General features: G+C 37.8%; 1 protein-coding gene across 1 annotated transcript in view; it reads right to left on the bottom strand.

Moving 5' to 3' along the window:
* Window positions 1–1291: 1291 nt before the first annotated feature.
* Window positions 1292–19726, bottom strand: part of LOC149043469 (uncharacterized) — a 23591-nt gene continuing 5156 nt past the window's right edge. The window contains exons 3-9 of the mRNA XM_089210204.1: window positions 16610–16654; window positions 15566–16202; window positions 14659–14769; window positions 14327–14428; window positions 13795–13899; window positions 12729–12830; window positions 1292–4388 (exon numbers count right to left, since the gene is read on the bottom strand). Coding sequence (XP_089066330.1) covers window positions 2278–4388; window positions 12729–12830; window positions 13795–13899; window positions 14327–14428; window positions 14659–14769; window positions 15566–16199 — 3165 coding nt within the window. The 5' untranslated portion in view covers window positions 16200–16202; window positions 16610–16654 and the 3' untranslated portion in view covers window positions 1292–2277. The remainder of the gene's footprint in view (window positions 4389–12728; window positions 12831–13794; window positions 13900–14326; window positions 14429–14658; window positions 14770–15565; window positions 16203–16609; window positions 16655–19726) is intronic.

Here is a 19726-nt window from a genome sequence, read left to right as displayed (position 1 = left end):
CAGATATGCAAATGAGTCACTCACTGACTTAGATGTAGACACTGGTTATTAGTCCTCCTGAACTCGCTGGAGCACGAAACCACATTGGCGCATGACGTTAGTAAGGCTTTATTACATACAAAGCAAATATGCTTGAAATATCCCCTTGCAAGTGAAAAACTACGGTATCGAACTCGGGCACAAACCTAATACTGTGAAACACTTCGATTGTTTATGGTCTGATGTCAGACAAGAACCGTGAATAAATTCAATTATCCTATTATCTTATTTAATTATCATTGGCGACTGAATTGATCGGTAGTGGACGAAAATAATCCTGTGTTTTTCTGACAAAAAAGAAAACTTGTGGAATTCACTGCCGCACCTGTTTATTTTCAATGAGACAAAAATATTGCGATCGCCTAAAATGCCTTCTGAGGTAATTTGTTCCGAGGCAGAAAACTTAAAGAGTTTTGTTATCAGATGCAAGCGGGAGTCAACCTTTAACTCCCGCGAGTAATTAACCAAGAGAGAATTTCTCCTTACAATATCAATACAATATCAACCAGATAAGTAGTGAGAATAAAGAGAAATATCAATTTGGGGATAATTATTTGATTCAATACTAAATTCTCTGAACCAACATCATAAGAATTCTATGGTTGACAGTAGGAGAATTACAAATTTGATCTGGGAGTTAGAGGATTAAGGCTGTAAACAAAGACTGTTGCGCTGCAATTCAACCATTTCTTGAGCAGCTGAGGTAGAACGTGACATATGAATGGAAAATAGCAAAATTTGGCTTGTGCAGGCGAAGAAAGACTTGGATTGTAGCGTCTAAATTTGACAAATTTTGCGAACAGAAATTCGATAAACGCAGGATACTATTTTGTGCTGTTTCTAAAGACTATATATGCGTTTATTTCTCAGCGGAGTTGATGGTTACCATGCTCGGCTTTTGAGATAAGAGCAACCTTGCATTGCTACAAGGAATATAATTACAGGTTCACAACCATGTTTCATCGCTAGATGCAGAACTTTATGCACGAGTTGGCCATAGGCATTCTTTGATTTCAGTTAGCAAGACAAGTCACTCTTTCACCCAGTTTTTCTGTGTAAGCAGATTAAAACCCACCCCTTAAAACATCCAAATTGCATCGACCATGGGTCAGTTTACAAGAAATATCAAACGAAAAAAGGGAATTGAAGAAAGGAAGCAGCAGGCTAAGGAGCATCGTAATCAAACGGACTTTCTGGATGAACGCAAAAAAAAGTATACGCATCAACAAAAAATAGAGGAGAAAAACTGAAATTCTACTGAAAATACCTTTATTTATATCAGTTACGTCTTAATAAATACATAAATGGTTCAAGTAAACATACCCTTACAAAATTAAAAAATGTCTTGTAACAACTTTTCTAAAAAAAAATTTCACTTCGTAAAATAGATTGTTCTTCACAGCCTACAACAAAGCCTCATGTAGTCATCATAAAGAGTCTTACCATACAACATAGCTACAACTCAATTAATTAACTCTTTGCACCCTAAGAATTATCAACTTCAAATTTCTCACAGAACTTAAAAGTGTCAGCACATTATCACACTAAAGTAAGTTTATGAGAATCAAGTAACTGATCACCAAAGAATAATTACTAACCTTTAACCAATTATGGCAGAAAAAATACGTGAGCAGAATTTATTGCTGAATACAAAAAAACATTACATCCGATTTTAAATATACAACAAAATCCGAGGCAGTCCAATGTTTCCAAATTATCCTCGCGCCGATAATCTGGTGGTTTACACGCACGCGCGTCACAGATGAAGCATAGTTTCTTTTAACAGCTTTATCCATTAAACGTGACAAGGTAAAAGTTGTGTGGATAAGATTGTAATAAAGTGTAACGGTCTCTTGACTAAACGTACACGCTTTTATAAAAGCTCCTACAAAAGTAAATAATCTTGGCAAACAGATGCTATGTAAGTCTTATACTAATACTGATATCGATAAATGGAAGCTACTGTACATTCATCCTGTTCAAGGTCAGAGTCATTAATCGCTGCTTATTCCTGACGTAAACGCTTCTTAAAGTTGGTCATAAGGCAAGGTAGCCATGTCCTAGAAGGGTTCTATTTATTGCAAGTATTGTCACATGAGGATGACACTCCTACGTAACAACCAGAGCAGCAGCACCATCATCACCAATTTTATTACTGCCTAAATTCAGCGTTGTCAGCGATTTGTTATATTTCAAACACTCACCCAGAGCAGCAGCACTATCATCACCAATTTCATTTTAACTCAAATTCAACGTTGTCAGCGATTTGTTATATTTCAAACACTCACCCAGAGCAGCAGCACCATCATCACCAATTTCATTATAACTCAAATCCAACGTTGTCAGCGATTTGTTATATTTCAAACACTCACCCAGAGCAGCAGTACCATCATCACCAATTTCATTATAACTCAAATCCAACGTTGTCAGCGATTTGTTATATTTCAAACACTCACCCAGAGCAGCAGCACCATCATCACCAATTTTATTATCACTCAAATCCAACGTTGTCAGCGATTTGTTATATTTCAAACACTCACCCATAGCAGCAGCACCATCATCATCAATTTCATTATCACTCAAATCCAACGTTGTCAGCGATTTGTTATATTTCAAACACTCCCCTAGAGCAGCAGCACCATTACCACCAATTTCATTATCACTCAAATCCAACGTTGTCAGCGATTTGTTATATTTTAAACACTCACCCAGAGCATCAGCACCATCATCACCAATTCCATTACCATCCAAGCTCAACGTTTCCAGCGATGCATTATATTTCAAACACTCTGCCAGAGCGGCAACCCCATCTTGCGAAGATTCATTCAATGTTAAGTTTGTCACAGTTGTATTTGTTTTCAGAAAGTTGCTTAAAAAGACAGCTAGAGTTTCATCCACTTTTACACTTGAAACTTTAACAGTTTCGGTTTGAAGAGAAGCGCCAAGAGCGGTAGCCAACTTTTCATCAACATTTTTGTTCTTCTTTTTGCATTCATTAACACACTCTAATATAACGTCCACGTCTTCCTCTTCTTCCCGGTTTAATTGTGTTGCTATGCTTTTCAGAAGAGTCACCACTGTTTCCTCGCATCGTGCTGCTAACATACCAAATGTAAACAGAAGTACATCTTTCAGTTGATGGCGATATTTTTTGCCAGCAGCTATGCTGTTCGTACTGATTTCTTTCTGGATAAGCTGACAACTGAGATAGAAGGCTGCGAAGAATTCTTGGAAAGTCTTGTGAAGAAAGCTATAACGTCTAGTTGGTCTTAGTTTACTGCCTCCAGGCTGAACTGACAGAAATCCAAATCCAGGTAAATCGCTTGCTTTGTGTTTTCCAAGCTCCTTCTCGTCAAAATCCAAGTTGTCTTCAAGTAAACCTTTCAAAGCTATCGAACCAAGGTGTTTCAATTGGCTTTCGTAAAGGTCTACAAGGTCTTCACCATTTTCTGGTAATTGCTGCTTTGTTCTGTACCTCCTTAGTACACACTCCACTATTTCCATGTACAGCTTCGTTCTGCATTCAGGAAATACACCTTTCAAATCTTCATAGACCAGGCAAAGAAGCGCAGTGTTGAGAGGATTCGTCAATATTTCATATAAGTTGTAAGCATAATATAGGTGTTTGATAAGCTGCTCGGCCAGTTCTGGTTCGGCTCTAAAGTAATTTCTGACGAAGGTTTCTACATCTTTTAGAGTAAATCCCTCAACCTCCAGCAGCGTGTCGCAGTATTTTCGAACTTTGACTCCAGCTTCATGTCGTGCCGTAGCAACCACACGACAGTTTGGCAGTACTCGCCCTTGAATAATTTCTGAAAACATAGCAAGCTTCTTCTCAGAAACTTCATCCAATCCATCGAGTACCAGAAGAACATTAGATTGATTGTGGCGAATTAAGTCGAAGAATCTCTCTCGTTGGTCTTCACCAACTTCTCGAGGCAGAAGTTGATCTTCAATAGCCTCCCAAAGGCCAGACTCAACATCACGACATTTGATCAAAAGAACTATTACGAAGTTTGTGAAGCAATTTCCAGTTGTGTGTTTTCCTGCGGCCCAGTCGACAACAACTTTTTTACAGTACGTTGTCTTTCCCATACCAGGCTTCCCTTCAATTAATACTACTCTTGGTTCCTCACATTCTTCGTGCTTGTTAAAGATTTCAGACATCGTGACAACTCGGTCTGTTTCGGTTCCTCTCGTTTTCTTTCTGTAGATGACTTTAAGCCTGGTGTAGATGTCGTCAAAGGAGAAGTGAAAATCTTCACACCAGGGAAACGGTGCCAGCCAACCTTCCCGCTTTTTGTAGAGTTGACGAACATTATCAATAATTCCAGTTGGGTCAAATCCATCTGAAAAAGAATTAGCTGTTAGTTTTATAAGGCATTCTTACCGACACGCCATATGACGCCATGACTCTCGCAAAATAAGCAATTATAGGATGATACTGAGCATGATATCGTGAAATATCACCACCTTGGTCTGAGTTATCTGCCGAAACCGAAGGCTGAAGCACATATTAAAGACACGAAGTTTGATAATTCACAATAGCATGAAAAAAACGGAATTAAACAGATGTTTTATTATACATTTTGAAAACAACTGCAAAATAAGACATTTCTCTCTGAGTGTGCAAAAGTTTGAGAACACTACACGGGCGAGGGGCTTGGAAACTAGGCAGACTTTAAACTCGACATGATCAATATCCGAGGCATATAATGAGTTGTCATGTCGATTTCATACGCTACTGTGTATCAATTAAGTGGCGATCTCTGAAAGAGCGGTCCAAGGCGTTTCACATCAGAGAAAAGTTTTGCCTCAAACTCTGCCCATTAAATTATCTTTGGTAGTAAGTAAATAAAACCACGTTGGTTTCTAGAAATACGTTAAAATTTTTTTGAGAGCTCTAAATAGTCAAAGCTGCAAAAAGCCCTTTTTTGACCCCTTGCGATATCAAAAATTTCAAAAAGTTGACAAGCTCGCTCCTCGTAACACACCGCATGCTGCAAGAAATCGTTTGTGTTCCTAAATTTTGCGATATATTAGAGGTTTAGAAAGCATTCCAATTTTGATAAGTATTCATTCAGAGGTTAGCCATAATTTATTTAAAAACACCCGTTAGCCTTTTTTTTAAGATTGGTCAAAAGTACTCTTTCTTCCTTGGATGATACTTCTCAAGTCCAGACCAGACCATAGCAAACTGCGGTGGATTTCTTCCAATAGGATGTTCGAAATTATAGAAATGTAAAAACATCTTTCACTTATTAATTTTCTTCGCCTTAGTGACTTCAAAGTTATGGTGATTTTGCTAACGTGACAGCAGAATTATACATAAATCTTAGATTTTAACCATTTTAGAAAGAAAAGATAGTAGGGTAGAGCATTAAGAACACACAAATTGATTTTCTAAACATCTTAAACGGCTAAATTCTGATAAATGATTCTGTATCAAGACGAAAAAGGTGAACAAAACGTATCAAATATCATATTGATTAGCGTTCGGTCAAGAGAAACCAATTTTGAAAAAACTGGTTTCTCTTCTTTCACATTTGAGTTTAGAGAGTTTAAGCTATTCAAACCTGTAGGAACAAAAAATCACGTCATCGCTTCCTTCTTTAGACTGGAAAAGTACACATACATTTACATACATTTATTGAACACATCCCAATGTGGAGCTTTTCAGTGACGAAATTGGATTACAAAATGAAAATGCATACAATGCAATACGAATTATATATCTTTAAATAAAATATGTTTAGTTTAAAAATTCATTCAAAAGGTGATTTTTTCAGCTGTCTTAAAGGAAGCGGGACTCTTACATCATTTAAGGCTTGGATCTAACTTGTTCCAGATAGATACACTTTTATAATAAAACGTTTTCTGTCCTGTTGCAGTTTTAAAAAGAGGAATGTTTAATCGTTGAAAGTTTCTGGTTATACGTCCAGATACGCTGCCTCTTGTTATATACATAGATGTTAAGTATTCCGGGGCTTGATCCGTCATACATTTAAATGTTAAAGTAGGATCTCGGCAATACAGTTGTGTGTTTACGGGGAGCCAACGTAAGTTTCTTAATACAGGAGAGATATGGTCAGACTTCTTTACGTTGCAGATAGTTCGCGCGGCAAAGTTTTGAACGTATAGCAACTTACAAATATTACAGGCTGAGGTGGATGACCATACTGATGAACAGTAATATCGTTTACTGAAAACATACACGTTTATCATGGTTTCAAGCAGTTGTTTATCGAAAACGTAATACGGCTTATCTTAGATAATTTCGACATGCAAGACGATATTACAGTAGAAATATGATTATCAAAAGATAGCGTGGGATCAGAAATTACTCCAAGGTCTTTGACTGATTGAGCCGGGTTAATGTCTTTTCCTAGTGGGGATAATTTAAAGTCCAGTAATTTCGAAGACATTCTTCGGCTGCCAAAGACTATTAGTTTCGTCTTATCTGGACTAAGCATCGAACAATTGTTGAAACACCAATTGCGAATCCGTTGTAAGTCGGAATTAACACTTTGAATGATCCAAGCAGAGTCGTTCACGGTCAAAGACAATAGGAGCTTAGTCATCCACGTAGCAAGCAGTTGAACAATTTTGACAAACATTTGGTAGATCGTTTACATAAATACTAATTATCAACTGTCCTTTGATAATTTCTGATTTTAAAATTGATAAGGAAGTTATTGAGGGCGAAAGGGATCCATGTGAGAGATCTTTACGTAGTCTCTACGAAAAAGCCTAAACTTTAATAAGCCCGCTTCCTCTCCCTGCGTCATATTAACTATATTTATTATAAATTTCGGATATAACGCGCGCTGTCATAGGTTGAAAGAGCGTGCTCTATGAGAGTATGGAGCATAGAGCTGAGCTACAGCTGTCACGCCATCTGCCAATTGTACTATGTTCGAGCTTTTCCGGGACTTCTTTTTAACTTTTTCCCGATAATTGAAAGTGAAATTTCGGAACTGAAGAGAGCCGGCAAGTAGCAACAGAAGAATCAAACAAAGGTTTGTAAACATATCAGGTGCCGTAATTTACGTTATTAAAACGTGAGCAGATACAAAAATCCTCAAAGGAAACACAAAATAAACATTCCGAGTTTTAAAGATTTTCACGCTCAGTTAGATTGCAAGCTTACGTACGGTAATAAAAATCAAACACAGCTAACACTCTTATAGTATATAAAGTTCAGTGTTCAAAAACAAAACAGAACAAAACAGAAATGATGAAAAATATAACCAAGCTGGCATAATTGTTAAAATTCATACTTATCATGACGGTGTCTGAGCGAATATGATCATGCTAAGTTCATCGCGGCTCGCTCATCATGGCGATCTCCGGTCATCACAATAAAGCAAGCCTCAGAAACTACATCGGCCGCCTTTCGAGTGAAAAAATAAGAGCTTGCTCTGATATCCTTTTCCGATACGTTAAGTTGCAATTCACATTAGCATCTCCAGCCGAGTTTTGCGGCGCTGTCATCACGAGCGATCTTCATGTTCCGGTGAATTCGGCTGTCCTTCATTCAAAAAATACTCGCCTTTAACAGTTTGTTTTCTACCTTGTCATGTGAAAAAACTCGCGTGTTTTTATGAGCAATAATTCGGCTGAAGTTCACTCAACATTTCCCTTCAAGATTCTGTATTAGAGACTTAAAAACTTCAGGCAAAAGTGTTAAATTCGACTTGCCGAACTATTTTAGTTTGTAAACTATCGTAGAATGTGAACTTTAATGGTTTTTGAACTTTGATGGTTTGACATTTTTGACAGCTTTAGTCTTGTACAGCCAATCAGATTATTTGAACCATTCTAACAGGGATTCTGATTGGCTTATTGTAGCGTGCTTTATGAGAGTATAGAGCATGCTGACGACATTGTTGTTCGCTTTGGAAATAAAGTTTGTTTTGAAAATTGAAATTAATGCTTGGGTAATTTAACGGATTCTTTATTATAAAACAAATAGAGAAGCCTTGATTGTGCTCTGTTCTGTTATAAAGCACTTAGGAAGCGGCTAGAGCACTCAAGAAGTGGGAAGAAACACTCGACTACGTCTCGTGTTTCTCCCTACCCTTCTTTCGTGCTCTAGCCGCTTCCTGCGTGCTTTATAACAGAACAGAGCACAGTCAAGGCTTCTCTATTTGTTAAGCAAGATGTTGGTCAAAAAATCAGCCTGGTAGATGAGATAATTCTCTAACTTGCCTCTTTGGCTCAGTTGGTAAAATGAAAGTATATCCATTCGCGAAATCGAAACGTTTGAGGCTTGGATCCTCTACAATGCCAGTGGCTGTTATTTGTTACCATTCTGTCATAAATACAACCATGATACCCACAGGTAAGCGATAATTTTAAAAGTTACAGGAATAAATCTGCGAAAAGGTTCAGCCTTCGATGAAATTCGAACCTGTGCTTCCGAATGAAAGGAAAAAAAAATTCACCTTCCCATTATTACATTTCTAATCATTTTCCAGATGCAACACTACTTTGTTCGCACATTGTCTAGAAACAAGAGCTCTGGGAAATTTCTCGAGAAAACTTAACGGATCTAATTTGAAATAACCTAAGGGGCGGTACGCTAAGCTTATTTTCTTTGTAGAAACAATGCATGTCTTGAAGAAGACAACGGTAAATCGTTAACACAAGGTCCACAAATAGTCCTGGCCAAATGTTAGAGCAACATATAACAGGAACAATTTAAAACACGTAAAAGAAGAAACTCAAAAATAGCCTTAAAAGCGGCACTGGTAAATCTGATTTCACCTCCATGATCAAAGGCCTAAGCCTATTTAAGGCTAACTCAGACAAACCCTTCTTTACACAGGTAACGGTTTGGAACTTTTAAGGACCGGAAACTGTGATGATTAGATAATCCAGAGAATATACATCGCTTTCAACTGATGGTCTCCCTGCTCCGTCTACATGCTTTGTTCCAATGCAACTATTCTTAAAATGACCTTTTAAATGCGAAGGTTTTGGAACGGCATTTTTAGCTTTTCCGAAGACAACCCTCTTGCTAAAATTGACTATAACAGAGTAGAAGCTAGGCTTCACGTTTCTCTAAAACAACGTTAGTATATTTAAGGTTATTGTAAGCAAATCCACGCTTACGAATATCGTCTAAGTCAATATCGTCTAAGTCAAGTCGAGTCAAGTCAAGTCAAGCACAAGTCAAGTCGGAGGAACTTTTGCTCTTCTATTTGACTTGTATTAGGCCTGTCACTGAATATGCATGCCCTGTTTATCATCATAGCCTCCCGCAATACCTTTCAGTAGATCTTGAGAGATGTCAAAGGCGAGCTTTACGTATTATCTATCCAGATTGTTCGTACAATGAGGCGCTTCTTTTGACTGGTCTAGTTCCCTTACACAACCGCCGCGAGTTCTTATGTGATAAGCTTTTTAATTCCATCCTGTCTAATCCCTCGCACAAGCTCTATGGCTTACTACCTCCCAAGAATGAGTGCGAAGTCAATTTAAGGAGTCAGCACTCTTTTACTACACGGCGCCTCCACACCATTCGTACTCGAAATAGTTTTATCCATCACTATGTCCATAAAGCAATGATGTAATATTGTTTTCCTCTTAATTATATATTTTTGTCTTTTTAATTAGTTCTTCTTAGCCATGTATTTTTTGTAGTATATATTTTATTGTAAATCAAACGTAATTCAGCCTGTGGCTGCAAGGTTCTTGATAATTAACTAACTATCTATCTAACGCAACTGCCGTGTAAAGGGGATTAAGAAGAGCATAAAAATAATCCTCAGGTATACACTACCCAAGAGGGTATAGAAGAGATTAAACATAACTCTCAGGTATACACTATCCAAGAGGGTATGGTAGCGATTTGAAGTAACCCTCAGGTATACACTACCCAAGAGGGTATAAGAAAGATTAAAAATAACCCTTAGGTATACACTACCCAAGAGGGTATAGTAGTGATTTAAAGTAACCCTCAGGTATACACTACCCAAGAGGGTATAGACGAGATTAAAGTGACCCTCAGGTATACACTACTCAAGAGGGTATAGAAGATATTAAAAGTAACCCTTAGGTATACACTATCCAAGAGGGTATAGTAGAGATTAAAATGAACCCTCAGGTATACACTACCCAAGAGGGTATAATAGAGAGATTTAAAGTAACCCTTAGGTATACACTACCCAAGAGGGTATAGAAGAGATTGAAAATAACCCTCAGGTATTACACTACCCGAGAGGCTATAGAAGAGATTGAAAATAACCCTCAGGTATATACTACACAAGAGGGCATAGTTGAGATTAAAGGTAACCCTCAGGTATACACTACCCAGGAGGGTAGAGTAGAGATTTAAAATAATCCTCAGATATGTACTACCCGAGAGGGTATAAGAGAGATTAAAAATTAACCCTCAGGTAGGAAACGAAAAATTGAATTCACACTAGTTAATATCAGGAGACCGTTCTTTGCCTGGACTCTTTCTTTGGACTGAAAGTTGAGGCATCTACCGTTAACTTATATAATCATTATCCTTTACTGGTTCCCGAATGTCTTTGTCAAGCTCGGCTATTCTTGACGGACATCTCTGCAATTCCCCATGATTATTCGACCAGAGGCATTTCCCGCCTAAAGTGCACGGTCGAGAGCGATTTGATTTAACAGGTTTATTGTCGAAAACGTGAAAAGGCTGTACCACGCTTTCTAATTAAGTCACGGTTAATTCACTTGATTTAACGATTCTATTTCAACGCTTTGGTTAACTCCCACCCACAACTCTAGACTTATTCGAAAAAACACGCACTGAACGTCCCGCTGTAAGCAAGTGGAACAATGCCATATAAGGAGCGATAAAATACGTGCCGCATACATGTTGTTTATAAAACGAAATCACTTATAAATGTCAATCAAATTAAGAATAATTGACATATCGCGCAGTTTCCAACATTACATTTTGACACCTCACGAATGCATCTGCAGGAAATTCTCGCTGTCTAATTAGTCCGGCACAGAGACCAAATGAGCATACAACATGTTTGGTGACGTGGTATTTAACGAACAGCCTTTGTTGGCGCGGTTGGGAACTGCTGGCAGGATAGAACGTATTGCAGTCATCGGGAATCGACGAAAGATTTCGTTCTTTGCAAAAGCTTTGGGCTTGATTCCACATTAACTTTTTGTTAGCACAGATGGTCGAGATTGTATGCCGTAACTCTAGAAAGCTCAGCCGATCGATGGAAGCCGGACTTTGGCCTCCATGATGAGATCGCGCCAAGTGATTCCGGTCCAAGATTTATTGTGGTTCGTAATTGAAATTCGCGCTTTTAAAATTAGATGAAGTATTAGTTATCAGGTGAACCTTTAGAGGCCTGTTAACATGGAGGTGGGGGACCCCAGGTAGTTGAAGTAACCCGCCTAGCCGTGGTCGAAAAATAAAACGCGTTTACATGCAATCTTACAACCTCGGGGTGCTAGGGTGAGGTTTCTTGAGGTTGTTGTTGCGCTTGCAATTAGGGAGTTTCAGCATAGGCGTCCCAAGCTCACATCTCCAGAAAGACGAAAGATTTATTCTCGGACACATTTGTGTTTATTCATGAAAGCGTCACGCGTTGTGTTCCGCGGTATTAGGTTACGCGAGGAATCGTAGACTGAATCCGTTATAGGGAAAAGTTTGGGAAACGAAATATGGTCGATTTTCAAAGCTAAATATCCCAAAATGTGAACATTTTACACTCCTTGTGTGTCCGTTGCGGTTTCTGGTGATTTCTACCTTGAGACGGTTAAGAAATGTACAAAGTTTTAAGACGTACGTGTTTAGCTTTTGAGCTTTTTATTATGAACGCGACCCCGGCTAGGCGGGTTACCCCACCTTGAGACGTTTACATGGTAAATTGTCACCCTGGCATACAGGGTTACCCTATCTGGCAGACCGGGCAACCCGCCTTGGCGAGTTACCCCACCTATCATGTAAACGTGATCAAGATAACATGAGAGATTATATGGAAAGGCGGGTTACCCCATCTAGGCGGGTCACCTCACCTACTTGGGGTCCCCCACTTCGATGTGAACTGGCCCTAAGTTAAAATCAACAGGTTTAAATAACCGCATAGACACCTACTGACTGCAAGCGTTAAAGTAATTCTATATACTGATGACAGAAATGATCGCGCCTCTGTAGAATGCGTGCTGCGAATTCTTTTCGGGGCCAAAGCTCCTCATCACCGTGTTGCTTACAACTGAGCTAAGAAGCCACACGTTGTATGTGAGGCAAATTATGAAGGGTTCTTCCTTCCCATGGAGGAATCTGATTCAATTTGTGATGAAATAACAATTGCTGTAACTGATTCCTACCCCAATATTTCAAAATAATTTTTTGTTATTCTCCCCAAGCGCTGATATTATTAGGGTTTAGTGTAGTAATACGTTCGATCGTAAATGCTGCAATCTGATTGGCTTAGCTACTCACTTTTTATTCCGTGACAGATAGAAAGAAATGTCAACAGCACAGGGGATGGCCCATTTGTGTTAATGTTCAATAAAAACACGAGCCTGTCTTTTTTCCCAGTTTTGAATGACTTTTAGATTAAATTAAACTATTAGATTTTTCGCTCTCAGTTTCACGCGTGACAGTTGACTCAAGCTTCGCCCTCGAAATCCAACTCGAGCCCGTATTCCAATTGTTATTTAGTTAGCGCAGTACGCACCTTGCTGCTTTGTTTCTCTTTGTTTTGCTACCAAATCGTCCAACCTGAGACTCATGTTTCCAACATCAATTTTGATTTGATCAAGGTAATTTTTGACGTCCCCTAAGGATGAACATTTCAATATTATTAGCGAAAGAGAAGCGTCAACTGATAGCCACTCCATTTAAAATAGATCGCGTAGGAAAAACAATAAACTTTTCAAAAATAACTTAATGTCATTGTTAATGAGCGACAGTAATTCCCAGCTCTGCTGTGCAACATGTCAAATGGTTTTGGCAGAGGTTTAGGTAACTATTTCCATAATCGGGTGACGATGGTCTTATAGGCGGCTGTGCCCGGAAAAGAGCTGTAAGGCAAAACCCAAACACGACAGCCTCGCCGGTTACACAAACGGCAATGAGAGGTCTTATTGCAAATCCTTCTAGAGAGTACCTTTTTCCACGCAAAAGACACAAGTCTACTTTCAATGAAAATTAAGCATTATTCATTGCCCATCTTTAGACTTTTCTTTCAAGTTTATGTTGTGTAAACTGTGTTTTGAAAACAAACAGTACCTCTTTACTGTATTGTGCGTAATTTCCGTGCGATTGTATGCCAAGTTGTGTCAGTATATTTGCCTTATTTATTATTTGCAGTTGGAGCCACGTTAGTTTACAAACTTTGAGTCGGCTATTTAAACGAGGTCTAACCCAAACCACAGTTTTACACAATGGGCCTTAGGCATTCCCTAGAAGAGGGTTGATTTAATTAAATGAATGTCCTTCCGCAGTTAGCTCTCGGCTCTCTTGACACTTTTCACAAAAATGACTTTTCAGATAAAAGGTTCGGCTAAATTGAAGATAGTTTAGGACGTGGTTTTGTTAAACAACGGCCAAACTTTGCGTCAATAACCGGGCCTTTATGTTTCGTTCCACGAGGTTATATATAGGTTTAATCTGTTTTCACCTTGTTCACTCAAAAAATGCAACATTCTTACGGTGAACACCCTCTTAATATTGACTCTCCCGAAGCTCCGCATTTCAATAGATGAATCGCCCTGGAATTCATAGCTGCTGTAGGGACTAACCTTGATGCTGTGTTTCCTCTTGTCGGGCCATCATTAAACTTGACAGCTTGTCTTGTATGTTTCCAATTTCACTTCTCATCTGATCAATGTCATTTGTCATTTTTTCTAAATTTCAAAGCACATATTTTTCTGAAATAAGTCCAGGTTTCTTTTTCCCTTTACTTTAATTGAAATAGCTGAAACAAGTTTTTATTCGTATTTCATGCGTATATGAAACAACCAACAATGGAAAACCAAAAAACCTTCATTCATTTCTTTTAATCTATTTGGGAATATTAGTATCACTAATACTTTTTTTCTGTTTTATTGTTTCTTCTTGTTGTTTTTCTTTTTTGGGGGGGGGGAGGAAAGGGGGTGTGGTACATTTTCATTAATCATTAAAATAATCAAAATGCATACAGAAATATGCACCACACTGCGCTTTGACAGTTGATAGGTTAGAAAATTTTAAAGCACCTCTCAAACTTCACTCGATTTTAAAAGGTTAATTTTAGTTGTAAAAGTGACGTAAGAAATGGCATTAAGAATTCACCCTGATCTTGCGCTTCATGATGTCGTGCTATCAAAGTGTCCAGCTTATCACGTAGATTTCCAATTTCAGTTCTCATCCAGTCAAAGTCATTCGTCACTTTATCTGAGGGTAACAACATTTTTACGGTTTCGTAAGTTAGAACTTCCCTTAGAGATTGGGTCTAAATCCTTTTTGAAACGATTAAATGTCTTCTCGGGTACAAATAACGCCCAAACAAGCGTTAAAAGCCAACAAAGATATGTGCTAAAGATTGATAAATCTCACGCCAAAACATAATCTATTTTTCTGATCAGAGATTAAGCGAGAGAGATGGAGTTTCATCCTGAACTTACCTCGATCCTTTATTTCCTGTTGTCGAGCCATCATCGTATTCAATTTTTCCGCAATATTTCCTACTTCACATCTTACCTGATTAAGGTCTTTTTTAATGTTCCATGTGCTAGCTGAGAGTGAAAAATCACGTTAGTTTTCCTGCAGCAAAGTCTTACCTTTTTTTTAACATAACACTCATAAACCCTTTCACTCCCTTGATCTCATTGGTAACTATCTAGCGTTTTTTCTCTCTCTTAAGCTTTTTTGTTTTTGTTTTTTTTGTTTTCTTTTTCCCACGCTCGTGACAAGATGAAAAACATCTTGTCACGAGCATGGAAAACATCTTGTCATCTCTATTTTTTTAGCCAAGCTCAAAATTTACGATCTTTCTTATTCTATTTAAAAACAGGCTGTTATCGACATTGCTGATCGTAGCAGCATGCAGGACGCGTGTCATATAGGAACTACGTAATGGGCCTAAGTTCACCATAGCGTCTGTGTGGCTCAGTAATACAGCAGCGGAGCGCGGAATCCGAAGGTCTGAGGTTCGATTCCTCATGGAGGATCAGAATATTTCTTTCTCCACCCAAAATTTTTCTCTTTATCTAAACCTGTTTTTGAGAATCTGTGATTTAAGCAAACGATAAATCCCTCTAGAAATTTTTTTTTTAATCTTCAGCACCTGTCTGTTTATCATTGTATCGTGATTGGTTTTATTTTTGCTTCTGATCAGATGACGATTTGCTCGAGTATTCTTGGCCAATGTGGATTATGGCCACTGTAGATTACCAGTGGGTAACATTAAAAAGTCGTAACTGAAACATAACTACACCAATCAAAACCTAAATGTCCAAGGCTGATTTTGTCATTCCTCCCGACACCTTCTGCTTGACTAAGGTTACATTCTTAGGTACGAATTATTTGCACCTTCAATTTCTTGGAGCTTTTCTTTAACATTGTCTTCATCTTCCTTCCACTGCTTCAGCAGCTGCCTGTAGTGTTCTTCAGTATCAGGGTCCATACACTCATTTTTAAGCTTGCTGATAGCAGCTCCATAACCTGCTCCTGCCATTCCTACTATGGCATTGCTGATGTCCAGCCAGTAGTTGTTGAATGCAACATCGTCCACAGAGGCTTGGTTGGCATGGCCATACACAGTATTACGGTAGTATTTCAGCCTGGCGATGTTGGCCTGCTTACTCAAATCTGTAGACGGGGGAAGACTGTCCCATCCAGTGCTTGGAGGAGCTAACTTACAGATGTTCCTCAGTAACACCATCAGTAGGGTGATATCAAACCCTTTTGACGAAACAGATGAAGGAATAGCTGGATACAGTTTCCCCCATTGCGTTGCATTCAAGACCCTCTTGCTCTTTAGAGACTTTAGTGTTGCATGCTCTGGATGACGCCCCAAAACTGTATCAAGTCCTACAGGAGGATGAATGGTATCAAAAGTGTCTCTCAAGGCTTGGGATCCAACATCCACCAAAAGGCGACAGAGTCGGGCATAGTTGGTTGTCTCTTTGGTAGAAGGAGATGCTGGTGTAGCAGCTGATGCCATGTGCTGTAGTAAAGATCAATTCATCCTCATTATAAAGGGGGTGAAAGGGGTTTTTGCTTGATGTGCGACTGAGTTTTTAATTTTTGCGATCTGTGATGATGAGTATGAAAGTAAAACCCCATGAACTGTAAATTTGTTGCTTTTTGCAATAATTATGTGAACCTTAAAGTTGTTTAATTACCCAATATTTAGTGATGCAATATTTGAACTTTTTGATGTAACCTGTGCAAGACCCCTCCCCCCTTCATCCCCTGTTCAAACATATCAAGCTTAAATAAGCCAACAATACTTATCAACCATGATATAACTTAATTCATCAGGATTTTATATACTTAATGAAAAGAGTTATCATCATTGCAATGATCAAGAATTCTTAGCATATCTGTTCATTTTACAGACATTATTCTTACCTCAGTTGAAAACTAAGACATGCACTTGGAAGAGGTGACTTCTTTCTGAAATTAGGACAGATGAGAATTATTAATATCTTTATGTACATGTTTAGTATAGTAATTAAAAATCATCTTATAGTGTCATATGGATTTCTATCACTAAGTAGTAAACTCTTTCCCTCCAAACTCAGATCTCATTAGTAATTCCCCTTACTGTCTGCCATACAATTCTTATAATGTTGTGAGTATTACATGAACTTATTATCCTCTTTTTGATATTTTTCTTTATTCTCATCCCTTTTTTGCTTTATATTGTATCAATATTGCCAGGAGAAATTATGTCTTCATCACTAATGTGGGAGCAAAGCCAGTTAATATATAGAGCTTGTTGGGCTCTACCCTTATCAATTATTAAAAGATAATAATCTACTAATAATCCACTATGTCCTAAACTTATTAACAAATTAACTAAGCTCAGTACATTTTACTTTTGTTTACCAGTCCACATGCTGTTACGATGATTACAATCCCCTACTGCTCTGCAGACTGCACCATTACAATTATACAATTGGTCTTGTAGATTTATGCTGATAATAAGTATTATTATAATTGGTCAAGTGATTTAATAGCGATGTGCATGCTCTTGTTGATCAAGGATGATGTGTAATTTCTCGCTACAATCACCTTGTGCAAGGTGATGATTGCAGGAGCACTAAATTTAAAATGGTTTCATGCCTAGCATTTTGTCAATGACAAAACTTTTCACAGTTGTTTGTTTTGGTAGGCACGTGTAAGCATTTAAATGCAGCATTGATGGCGTTTGCTTTACTGAATTACCAGCCTCTGTGTTACTCCAGACCTTGAAACAAACTGAACAGTATTACTCAGCAGATAATAGGCTAACAAACTGTGTCAGGCAATTTCGATATTCCCATTGGTTACTGAGAAAATATATTGTGAGGTTGGATTTCCCTTGATGTCAAACTCCGATAAATTGTGAGAGAAATAATTATTTCAAATTTCATTAAAACCTTATGCACTTCTGAGGAACATTCAAGGCAATTTTCATGAAAACCAACAGATCTACATTACCTATTAATGAAGACTGAGGTAACTTGTGTAAAAACAAACCTCTAGTTTTTGACCTCCAAAGAAATTAACAGTTTTCTTGCCTCCTTTTCAAAAGCATGTGTCAATGTGGTCATGCCACTGACCATTATGAAACACAACATGGAACCCCCTGACCAGCCTCCTGACAAATAACTCCTTTGAAATTTGCGGGAAAGGTCATTTTATGAAACAGGAACATGAGTTAAACATAATCCAAAAGTAATATCAAGCAAGTTGGTGAAAGTGAACAACTTAATTTCAATTTCTTCGGCTTGTGCTCTCTTCCACTTTTAGTCCACTCTTTTAGACCATTTGATGAATACTCTAATTACTCAACATTTTGCAAAATGAGCTACAGATTCCCAGTGAATGTAAAGTGCAAGATGTGATGAAAACAATATGCAAATTGAGATCCTGGACAAAAGCCTACAGAAAACATTAACACTCTGCTGTAGGCCAGTTTCTAATTATGACACCTTTTGCTCTTCTGCAAAGGTTTCCTAAAATATTCTCTCCTTTTTAAGATTTTTTTGGTAAATTAAATGTCTTTTAGGTGGTTTAAACTAGTTTCTCTAACTTATGAGAAAAAAAAATTGAAAATTTTGAGCAGATTTTGTAGACAGTAAATATGAAAATAATACATGATAAAAACATTAAAGGATGCACAAGAAAAGGAAATGGAAAATGAAAGACATTCATTGTAAAAGAAAAAACATTCCCGAATATTTAAGTGCACCAAAGATATTGTACAACTGCAAGTTCAATTTGTTTCAATTTTGCAGTGTTTGAATTTAACCATTATCTCATCAGGCTTGATATAAGAATCTTCAGTCTCTAGAATATTGAGGAGAGCTTTTTTGTTTCTTTTTTGAAGGATTTCTTTAACAAATTTTTCTATTCATTTGGGATCTCATTCCAGATTTTGACACCTAGAGTACTTAATTAATCCTAAAAAGTTGTAATGTTGATGAGCGAGTAACTATTAGGTATAATTGTTTGATGTTCTCACAAAAGGTTTAATGATGTTAGATTAGGTGCACTGTTGTTATGAACATCATGCAAGCTTTAATTTACATACAGCTTCATAATATAAGATGGTAATACATGCATGTAGGTGGAATTTTTGCATTTATAAATAAGCGAATGGCATGTTCTTTTCTATCAGTAAGGTAAATTAAACATAATCCTTGCGATTTAAGAGCACAACAATTTTGTTTACTATATACTTTTTAGACCCATTGCCCTAAGCAGGGAGTCCATAGGTAAAATTAGGTAAAATTAAGGATTTGTAGATATTTATGAGGACAGATGATGGAACAATCTATCTCACCTTAGTAATCATTTGTATGGTCTTACTTATTTCAGGAATGACATAGTCAACTTGGTTTTTCCAAGAAAGATTTTCATCAATTAAAACACCTATCAGACAATCGATGTAGCTCTTATGTTCTAAACTGACTCTTCTATTTGTTTCACTATCAAATATACTTCTTTGACAAATTCTCCTTCTCTGATCCATAGGAAATGTAAAGAGAACAGTGTGGAGAATATGAATACCAGTGTCTTAGGGTGTTAAGGGTTAAAAGTCAAATGGGGCAGGGGGAACACACACAATTCTATAAAACCCACATCCCTTTGCTACCTTCATGACTGAGATTTTCATCTGCATTTTAGCCTTCAAATGGGATGCCGCAGGCATCACCATCCGAGGGGGGAATGGGGGCATACTTCCCCTGAAAATTGTGAAAAAATATGAATTTGCTATGGCATACTGTAGTCGTAAAGCCAGCATTTAAAGCTGTTGATAGAGTACCTCATCAGAAGCTGCTCTATAAGCTGAGTCATTATGGAATTCAGGGCAGCTTGTTGTCCTGAATCCAATTGTTTCTTACTAAGAGAACACAGAGGGTTAGCCTTGGAGGGTGTTTTATCAAATCAGTGTTTTGCGACATCAGGAGTCTCTCAAGGTACAGTTTTAGGGCCATTACTGTTCCTGATTTACATTAATGACTTGCCCTCATGTAT

Source organism: Pocillopora damicornis, chromosome 6 (genome assembly GCF_964200805.1).
Source record: "Pocillopora damicornis chromosome 6, jaPocDami1.2, whole genome shotgun sequence".
NCBI lineage: Eukaryota > Metazoa > Cnidaria > Anthozoa > Scleractinia > Pocilloporidae > Pocillopora > Pocillopora damicornis.
This window is presented reverse-complemented; position numbering and strand designations above follow the sequence as displayed.